The 9,906-nt window shown below is 39.4% G+C and overlaps 2 protein-coding genes across 3 annotated transcripts in view; one reads left to right on the top strand and one right to left on the bottom strand.

The window, feature by feature from the left end:
- The window catches only part of LOC140362894 (glutaminase liver isoform, mitochondrial-like), a 23,090-nt gene extending 17,529 nt beyond the window's left edge, over nt 1-5,561 (top strand). For both annotated transcript variants that reach the window (XM_072449175.1, XM_072449176.1), the window contains 7 exons: nt 577-753; nt 3,329-3,460; nt 3,786-3,878; nt 3,951-4,012; nt 4,375-4,451; nt 4,576-4,639; nt 5,022-5,561. In XM_072449175.1, coding sequence (XP_072305276.1) covers nt 577-753; nt 3,329-3,460; nt 3,786-3,878; nt 3,951-4,012; nt 4,375-4,451; nt 4,576-4,639; nt 5,022-5,175 — 759 coding nt within the window. In that variant the 3' untranslated portion in view covers nt 5,176-5,561. The remainder of the gene's footprint in view (nt 1-576; nt 754-3,328; nt 3,461-3,785; nt 3,879-3,950; nt 4,013-4,374; nt 4,452-4,575; nt 4,640-5,021) is intronic.
- A 1,002-nt stretch (nt 5,562-6,563) lies between these two features.
- spryd4 (SPRY domain containing 4) lies at nt 6,564-8,504 on the bottom strand. The gene is made up of 2 exons (XM_072449177.1): nt 8,312-8,504; nt 6,564-7,240 (listed from the first exon to the last, which is right to left on the bottom strand). Exons 1-2 carry the CDS (start codon nt 8,487-8,489, stop codon nt 6,699-6,701), a joined length of 720 nt encoding a protein of 239 aa, XP_072305278.1. The 5' UTR covers nt 8,490-8,504; the 3' UTR covers nt 6,564-6,698.
- Nucleotides 8,505-9,906: the final 1,402 nt, after the last annotated feature.

Below are 9,906 nucleotides of genomic sequence, written 5' to 3' on the forward strand. Positions count from 1 at the left end.
TCTGTCATTTATAATCATATGAATGTGTTTGATGATGTCTAGTTGGGTCACGACTCCCTCATTCGCCACATTTCAGGCCAAACTCAAACAGAGCCGTGCAGTTATGTCGTTCTTTTCAGTGACGAATCATAAACTAGTTCTAAACATCTGTCCCTGGTTGGACTTTCCCTGCATTTTACAGTTCAAAAGCACAATCCTTAAAGTCATATTCACAATAGTGTAACTTAACATTTTAGGCATTCCTAAAATTTAATTTTTTTTTTTTTAGCCTGGACTTGAGCCTCGAGGTGAACAACTAAAGGTCTATTGACAGGATATCGACCATCGGTTTTATGATTGCTTCATCACTCTGTCAATCACTTCCAGGGGCCCGGAGTGTGTCGTTTTGTCTTTGTCAAATTTGTCGAGGTCTTTGATGCAAAATGGCCACAAAAAGCCCCATTTTAATGCTTACCATCATTGTGTGCGACTGCGGGTCTAGATTGAAAAACTAAAAACTACTAAATTCAATACATTGTTTTTTATGAATAATAGTTTAGTCTATAAATAATACTAAAGCATTTCTTATGATTTCAGCTGTGCTCTATTGAAATAACCTGTGAGTCTGGAAGTGTCATGGCTGCCACTCTGGCCAATGGGGGCATCTGTCCGATCACCGGCGAGCGTGTGTTGAGTGCAGAGGCCGTCCGAAACACGCTGAGCCTGATGCATTCCTGCGGCATGTACGACTTCTCTGGACAGTTCGCTTTCCATGTAAGAATCCATCTGATACAAACATAAAATATCTGCCAGGCTTGACATTAACACAAGCCGACACTGTCCAAGTAAGATTTCAGCTTTAATGTTCACTCCCTTTAGCTACCATGGCTTGGCTATAATGATACTTAATAACATCAGGGCCGGCCCAAGCCTTCAGGGGGCCCTAAGCGAAAACATTTTTGGGGGCCCCTCACCACGTCATCAGAATCAGTTTTATTGCCATTGTCAGTGAACAATTCACATATGGGAACTTTCTTCAACGCAAACAAAGCGCACCAAAACTCCAGGGCATCTGTTTGCCAGTTAGTTTATTCTCAGCACCTCACAAGCTCAAATATTGATAACTTAAATCCCACAATGCAACTTGGTATTCCGCTGACATCACCTCTACTCCCTGTACAAATAACACACGTCCCAGATATGTTTTTGGGCGTATTTGTGGGCGTTAAGGGTCGACAGCCACATTAGCAGTTTAAATTAATGAACAGGGGGGGGGGTCTGGGGGAGATTTTCAGACCTTTTTTGGGTCTTCTGGTGCATTTTAATGTGGTCCAGCCGGCTAAAGTAAGAGTCAAATGTTGAGGTTGTAATGCAATAAAATGAAGATGTGATGAAACTGTGCCAGGAGAAAATGACTAAAGCCAGTTATTAGTGTACTTAATTACTCAATACAATATTGGCTATGAAAAATAATTATGGTCAAATTGATTCATTTTAACTGAAAATGTAAAAGTAATAGTTATCCTTACTAATTTATCTTTTACAGCTCCCAACTGTTCCTTCTTGCCAAAGTGACAAAACAAGTTATATTAAATTAAAAAAATGGCATAAGCATTGCTTGATTAACAATTAACACTGATAAAACGGTGCAAACATGTTATTCCCAGAGAATGAACAGAACGAGAAGTGAAGGTCCAAACCTCGCTATAATGAAGAGACTGCGTTTCTGCAACTTTGCCACTTTTATATAAAAATATACAGTATTATTCTATAACAGACGTAATCATAATATGTCTGGTTATTTTTCACTATCAATTTATTATAATTTATAACAAATAGTCTAATGATGCTTTTTAAATAAATTGAAATGTTTTATTCCTCTGTTAAAAGTGAATTACAATATAAATGTTTGTTCTGATCAGAACACCACACACTGGACTCCTGCATGAAACAGTACTGCGATGTGATTGGCTGATGGACCTGACATGCACACATTTTACGTTCCTCTTATTGCACGTTAAGAAGTCAAAGTAAAACAGACATCACGAGTCACGATTGATCTCACACATGGTGATGTGAGAGAGAGGGACGCAAACTCAAACCCGCTCATCTCTGACTGAGGCTGCACAGGGGCCCGGGACAGGGGCCCGGGACAGGGACAGGGACAGGGGCCCGGGACAGGGGCCGCACACTGTTCACTCCAAAGTCTCACGTCAGAGGTTCTGGACGAGACGGCGCTCGTCCGGACCGGATCTCCGCCTCTTAGTGACCGGGCCATAGACGCCCCTCCCCGGCCTCAGCTGGTGTAAATGTTAAGCTTATTATCTTTCATTCAGACACATATTGTGCGCGGGGCAGAGCTCTCGTCGCCTCCAGCCTGAGCGAACTAACGTGACAGAATCGTGTTGTTTCAAACAGCAGCATTAACCGTCTCTTTGTAAGATAAATTCAATACCTGGAGAGTGTTGTTGAGTTTGCAGTTTCTTTACATCGTCGAGAAGTTTCTTCTTTCGTTTTTCGGCACCGGGAGATATATTCCTCTGGACATGAGGACCACGTTGTGTTGTATTTATGTTTTGCTCTCGTTCTGCTCGCGCACAATGAAGTTGACCAATCAGCGCAGGTTTGGTGTCTTGGTTGCCAGATTGTCATTACAAATAAATGCGGTTTGTGCGTTATATGTTACCGCTGTGTGCGCTGCCGCGCATCATGACCTCATGGGCTTTGTAACACCAAAGCAATGGAAGGAGTACTTTTACGGACTACGACAGTCTGAGGACTACGAAAAGTCTGAGGAATAAAGTCTGGCGGTAATGCAACACTTGGATGCCAACCGCCATAAAACAACAACAACAACAACAACAACAACAACAACAACAACAACAACAACAACAGCTGCCGCGCCAGCAGCGCTACTACACTAGTGGCGCCCGCTGCGCTTGCACTTCGCATAAGACGGGTTGCCAGATTGGGGGCCCTATTAACGCCTCGGGGCCCTACGCGGCTGCTTAGTTCGCTTATAGGCTGGGCCGGCCCTGAATAACATTGTGGCTTGCCAGAGAATTTTCACAAACATTAGCCACATTTCAGAGTATTTATCTTATGTTAGATAATTTAGAGTCAATTTTATTGAAATGTTTCTTTCTTTGGGTTAGTCCTTGCTTTAAATGTTTGTAGCAATGGTGTGGTCCAATTTTAGACCTGGTTTAGCCCTTGTTTATGCCTGATCTAGTCCTGTTATTGACCTGGTTTAGATCTGGTGGGACTCAGATGAATATTTTGGTGTGAAAAGTTTAAGAGGAACTGTCCAAGTCTGAGGTTATTGGCTCATTTCTCTCTCGTTGTGTAGGTCGGGTTGCCGGCTAAGTCTGGCGTGTCTGGAGCGGTTCTGCTGGTCGTTCCTAATGTCATGGGAGTGATGTGCTGGTCGCCGCCTTTGGACCGACTTGGGAACAGTGTCCGTAGCATTCACTTCTGTCAAGTAAGCTGAATATCTCCTTATTACACTTTACAATGTTTGGTTTATTAGTACCATTTTGACAACTAAGAATTTTAACTGACTAATTAACTAACTAACTAACTAACTATTTATTTATTTATTTATTTATTTATTGTGGGCATGGTGACATGTTGTCTAACGCCCTCTGCTGGCAACTGTAGGGAGTGAAGCATTTTAAAGAAAACAGAAGCTAGTACACTCGTTTTATGGACATTGGATATAACTCAAATTAATGTGAATTAATGGTTAAAATATAAGAAAAAATAAATAAAATATCTTAACATTTCTGTATTTTGTCTCTTCTCAGGAACTTGTCTCTCACTTCAATTTCCACAATTATGACAATCTGCGACACTTCACCAAGAAACACGATCCACGCAGAAAATCAGACGAGGATCCTGTGAGTCCTAAAATATTTCTGATACTTTATTACTTAACATAATATTCGGAATGGCTCTTTTCTATTTACCAGAACAAGTTAGTGGTCAGCCTGATGTTTGCAGCCTACAGTGGCGACATGAATATGATGAGAAGGTGATGTAAAAATGTTTTTTGATACTATAAACTAGTCATTGACAAAGCATCTTCTTGAATGAAAGGTCAAATAGTGTAATTTTAACTGAAAATTGTTCTTTGTTTTTGTATTTGGAGTAATTTGTAATATTTTAGATGGTATTATATGGAACAAGCTTCCTTTCCTCATCTGGCCTCTTCTGTCCCAGGTTCTTAGTCACTTATCAAAATACAAGCGTTCACTTTGGCTTTTGTTTATTTATTTAATTCTATTTTATACTGGTTTGAATGGTTTTATTTAGTGTTTCATAAATAACGTTGCAGTTGCAGTGAAAGGGGGAAAAACACAACATTTGAGTAAAGTTTCTGTTGGCTGTTTTCAGGTTTGCCCTTTCAGAAGTGAACATGGACCTGACCGACTATGACTCTCGCACCGCTCTTCATATTGCAGCCGCAGAGGGTAATTTTGTTGTTATATATATATATATATATATATATATTTTTTTTTTTTAAAGATGTTTAATAGTTTATGTGAAAATGCCTGATTTCTGATTTCTACATTCACATTTTCTCTTGGTCATCAGGTCAAGTTGAAGCTGTAATCTTCCTCACAGAAATCTGCAAAGTGAATCCGTTCAGCAAAGACAGGTCAGACCAGGGGAATAGTCTCTGTAATATCTGATTACTTTCCTTAAAACAACTTCAACACATTATGAACATTTCCTAAAAGATACTGGGAACTTGCTTTGGTGATTCGGTGCAATATGCAACGATGGACAATTATAAAAGCAAGATATATCAGATCAATTAAGGCATGCATTCAAGAAAAACAACAGCCAAACATTTTAAAGTTAATAAAAACATGTTCTCAAAATGGTTAATGCGGCATCAGAAGATAGTCTGATCCACATTATCCATAACTTTATTTCTATAGCTCATTTTAAAAGTGCAAAGTGCTGAACAGGTGCTCCGATAAGGTACAGCCTCAAATGTATGCTAAAAGAAAGTAATATAAGCCTAATTTTCTCAGGTGGGGGAACACAGCTATCGACGATGCCATGCAGTTTGGACACGACGTTATCGTGTCACTCCTTCAGGATTATCAACAGCTTTACAACAGCTACAAAATCACTGAAACGGACGAGGCCAAAAACACACTGGACACTATTAAGAGTGTTGTTTAACAATATACATTAATACATCAGTGAAATTAGTTTTATTTATACTATTATACTAAAATATTACATGAGATTAAGTCAAAACATATATTTTATAGATTTGTGTTGATATCTGTTCTTGTAAATAGCTTTCATCCCCCTTTTGTTCAGACAATGTATACAATTTGTGTAATAAATGTAAATATATGTATAGTTAAAATGTATCAGAGATGAAACAAAGATGATCATGTTCAGAGTAGATTCAAATGTCAAAGTGCTCTCTAGTGAGCAATATCCATGCAGTCATTGTTATATTTAGAGTGGTATATATCTGATCCCCACTCAATGACTTAAACACCACTGCAGAGTCAGACTTTTACTCTAAATATGTGAGATACAAATAAACACCAAAACAATTCCACTTCTGTCACATTATTTATTGTTCGTATTAAGGTACATATGAATTTATTGTTATAATACAGATAATGGCATAGTATGAAAGCACAATTAATCTTCCCAAAACACACCACACTTGAGTAACTCAGATAAACAAAAACATAATATACGAAGTACACAAAAGCACCCGTTGAAATATGCAAGTATGAAAGTGGTATTCATATTATTGTTCTTGATCATTCACTTGTCGGTAAGATCATCCTCGCTCATGTTCTACTCCATAAGGCCAGGATAACATAGGAGAGGGTTAAACTGAAAAATAACAACGTCTCAATGGCAATATTCAGATGATATTATGGCAATCCATCAGGAATTGTGATTAAAAAGGTGTAGGAATATCTCGTTTTATGTTAATCAGCTCTTTTTACAATATTTTTTTTTTTAGGATAGCTATGCAACTTAACCGCATGACGATGTTATTGTTTTAATACAAATGTTGCACAGTATGATAGACCGATATTTGGATCATTTCCCACAAAATATATCATTTAATTTGACTACTACAAATTCATCCACTGCCTTATGTTACTACAAACTGAAAAATGTGTAAATGTCAGTCTATCTTTAGTATTAAACATTTCCACTGAGACAAGCAGGTGATGCCAACAGGTCAAGTTACAGGTTAGATCTGTGGAGAGGCGGTCTGGTTGTGTTTCGAAAGTATTAAAAAAAAAACAAGTAATTAAATAAATCCAAGATAGACAAGTTGAATGCCATACTGTGAAATATTATAGGCAAAACAATAACATCAGAAAACTCATATAGTTCACCTTCTAAATTATTGATAGATTTTGCACAAATTTGGAGAACAAAGACGTGAGATTGTTTTCCTATGCATTTACTTTTGGCACAGACAAAACAAAAAAGGTTAACGCTGGTGAGTTATGGCCCTTTGAGAAGTCCTAATGAACTGAACAGTCATTTATCTATTAACCATGTCAAAATCTCATTTTGTCTTGTCGTGGACCCAAGATCACATCTCACGCCAAAACAACACTCTTTATATGATCCACTTTTCATCAAACTTCCCACCTCTACAATAACACACTGTTGCTTCTTCTGGACACATGTTATGCTCCGCGGTGCAGACATCTTTACTTGAGGCTTGCCGGTTCCTCCAGGTCGCTGTGCGTGAGGAGTTCTCCATCCCACAGTCCAAAGGCGGGGCACAAAGGACCCATAAATCTGGCTTTAATGCTGTGAATAACATTTCCCTTCTCCACATCCACCAGCGCTAACACACCTTTTTCATAGTCGAGCAGGATTCCCACTCGGTCAGGCTTTCCCACCAGCGTCACAGGTACCGTTTTCTTGTTCATCATGAAAAACCACCGCCTCTGGGCGTAGCCGAAAACCCAGGAGGAACTGTTGGTGCCCACACACTCGTCCCGGGACATCAGCGCTTCTGCCACTCCGATACGAAACTCCTGGGACTTCTTGACTGTCACCTCCCAGTAGTGCCTCCCGCCGCCAATCTTCTCGTCCCCGAACACCACGGCCCAGTCTCGGAAGCGCTCGGGGTTGTCCTGCATCTGAGTCGGGTCCAGTCCCAGGATTCGGTAGATCACACCAGTGTTCTTCTTAAAGAGGTCCAGACTGCTGTGGGCGGTCTTCTCATTCAGCTTGAACTTCACATCTATAAGGAAATAAGAACCCAATCATAGTTTAACATCAGCCTAAATGATTGACAGCATTTATTGCATTATCTTGAATATTCAGAATGTGTTCAAATGTGCCATTAAATGTCTTTTTTGAAGTTCACGTAGCACACAAATAGTAAAAAAGACCGTAAAATGAACTATAAAAAGGGAAGAACTGTCCCTTTATACCCTTTCTGTTGCTTTTGGAGGTAATTCTAATAGTTTTAAATCATGTCACATCAATGTTCTAATTTTCTAATATCCATCTATTTCTAATATCTATTTTTTCACACAGAAATCATATTCATAAAATTATTCAAATACGGATCATCTGCGTCACCATAGTCCCAGTAAAAAACATGTAGGGAACACCTTTAAATCCTTGAAAAAATATATGATCCTTATTCAGATAGATGTCATCTACTGGCTGGGCTATATGGAAATTTAAAAAAATCAAGACTTTCTCATATTTATCAATCTTTTTTATTTGATTTTTGGTCTTTCCAAAAACAAAGCAAAAATGGATTTTAGTAATGCTTTCATGAACATAAACTATAGACTTTAAATCTGTGCCATTTAACACAAATAATATTCAAATTTCTTCCTCCAAACTCTGACTTCGGCCCAAAACCACATGTTTTTACTGACAGGATCTTGATTCAAACCCCTCCCAAATAATTGACAATTTCACATTTGTTGATCTTTGGATTAATTGCCCAGCCCTCAAGGTTATAGTTCAAACTTACAAATAACTTATTTTGTACGAGCGTAGAACAGCTTTTTACATGTAGAGTGTGTTTGCTTTACCTCCGTCATTCAACAAGTCATTACATTAATTAATTAAAATGATTAAATAAACAAATTCAGAAGCAGAATATGTGAGAGTCAGAAATCTTGCCACACAAAGTTATTCAGATAGTAATTCAGAAAGTGGGACTTGTCAGATTTTTTTTAAACAAGCTTCAAGACTTATGTTGATAACTTATAAGGAACAATCTACTGTTGTGAAGTGCTTTTGACCCTTTTCGTCTCTGTGCTCGTGATAATCTTCTAAAGTTTGGACATACCGTTCCCTGGAGTGGTGAACACATAAGCTCTCCTGTGCAGCGGGCTCATGCAACGCCTGTGCCGGGCAGAGAGAAGAGCCACAGCCCGTCCAGAACCTCCATACAAGCGGACCAGGTGGACTCCTGCTGCCGCTATTGATCCACACACTGACCCACTCACTGCTGCGGATGTCGCCATGTTGTTGTCTCTGCTCACGTGTTCATTCACTCGGGCTTGTTATAAGTTAGAGTTACAAAACGCTCTTCTGCCTCTGCCACACGGGAGAGGAACTGCAGCTTCTCGCACCGGCACCGTCAGCACCATGGACAGCGACCACACAGAAAACTGATGTTTGACAGTTTGATACTTACTGCCTTATTAACCAAATGACTATGATTATGGCACATTGACAGGCCATTTGAAAAGAATATAATTATGAATTACTTACATTACATTCTGTTACACAGGACATTAGCTAGTTAGTTTGAAATTGTGCAGTGTTATTACAATATTACCCTCACCCCAGACCTCACCCTCCAGCTCCTCCAGGAGGATCCCAAGGTGTTCCCAGGCCACAGAGAGACATAGTCCCTCCAGCGTATCCTGGGTCTTCCCAAAGAACACCTCCCAAGGAGGGTCCAGAGCAGATGTCTGATCTGCCTCAGCTGGCTCCTCTCCACATGGAGGACCAGCGGCTCTAATTCGAGCTCCTCATGTTTGACTGAGCTCCTCACCCTATCTCTAAGAGAGCACCCAACCACCCTGCGGAGGAAACTCATTTTTCGATCACTTGTATCCCCGTCACAACCCAAGGTGAGTTTACATCAAGGTCCCAAAGTTGTATTCCTTCATCAGTGTTTCAACTCTTATTAAACACGCTAAGGTTCAGTTATAGTCCAGTATCATAGACATGTTTATTTTTATGATGATGTATGAATGTCAGTATCATTTTGGTGGTTTATTTGGTCATGTCATGTATCTAATGACTGACTCGTAATAAATATTTTGCACATTAACTTTGGCTTGCCTGCTGTGGCTGCAGCTCGATGCATTTTTCACCCCTCTGTCCAGCTGGGGACCAAATGCCATTGTTTATTCATGGCCCTGTCTACGCCAGGCACACATCAGTATTTGCAGTTTTTGGCTAATGATGGATAGACTTTTGGAATGGAGTTGTTAAAAACCTCCTGTGGCTGATTGATGTTGCAATATTGTAATTAAAACATTGGATGTGAAAGTAAATTATTTTCTAAATCAGTCGTGTACATTTGTCCTCATGACACAAAGTACAGTATGGTGCCATCCAAGTGCTCATGTGATTAATGTTGCTCTCAGTACAGTCTTGTAAATTCCTTGACTAATGTCTTTGTACAGTGTACTTACATTCAACTCCAAATTAGTTGTGCTATACTTGTGCTATACATTGAGTGCATAATCAAGGCTTATGCAGATTAGTGGTACTTTTTTCAGCAAGTTGTAGTTAGAGGTTCTTGCTACTTATCAAGGTGCACTAGTTTTCTAGTAGAGCGTTCATCACCTGAGTAATGTGATGAACTTGGAACTGTAAATGCTTTACTTATGGTATAAACTTATCCATCATTAATTTTTGTGTATT

Source organism: Eucyclogobius newberryi, unplaced genomic scaffold (genome assembly GCF_026437365.1).
Source record: "Eucyclogobius newberryi isolate DKJ021-1_F unplaced genomic scaffold, fEucNew1.0.hap1 SCAF_17, whole genome shotgun sequence".
Lineage (NCBI taxonomy): Eukaryota > Metazoa > Chordata > Actinopteri > Gobiiformes > Gobiidae > Eucyclogobius > Eucyclogobius newberryi.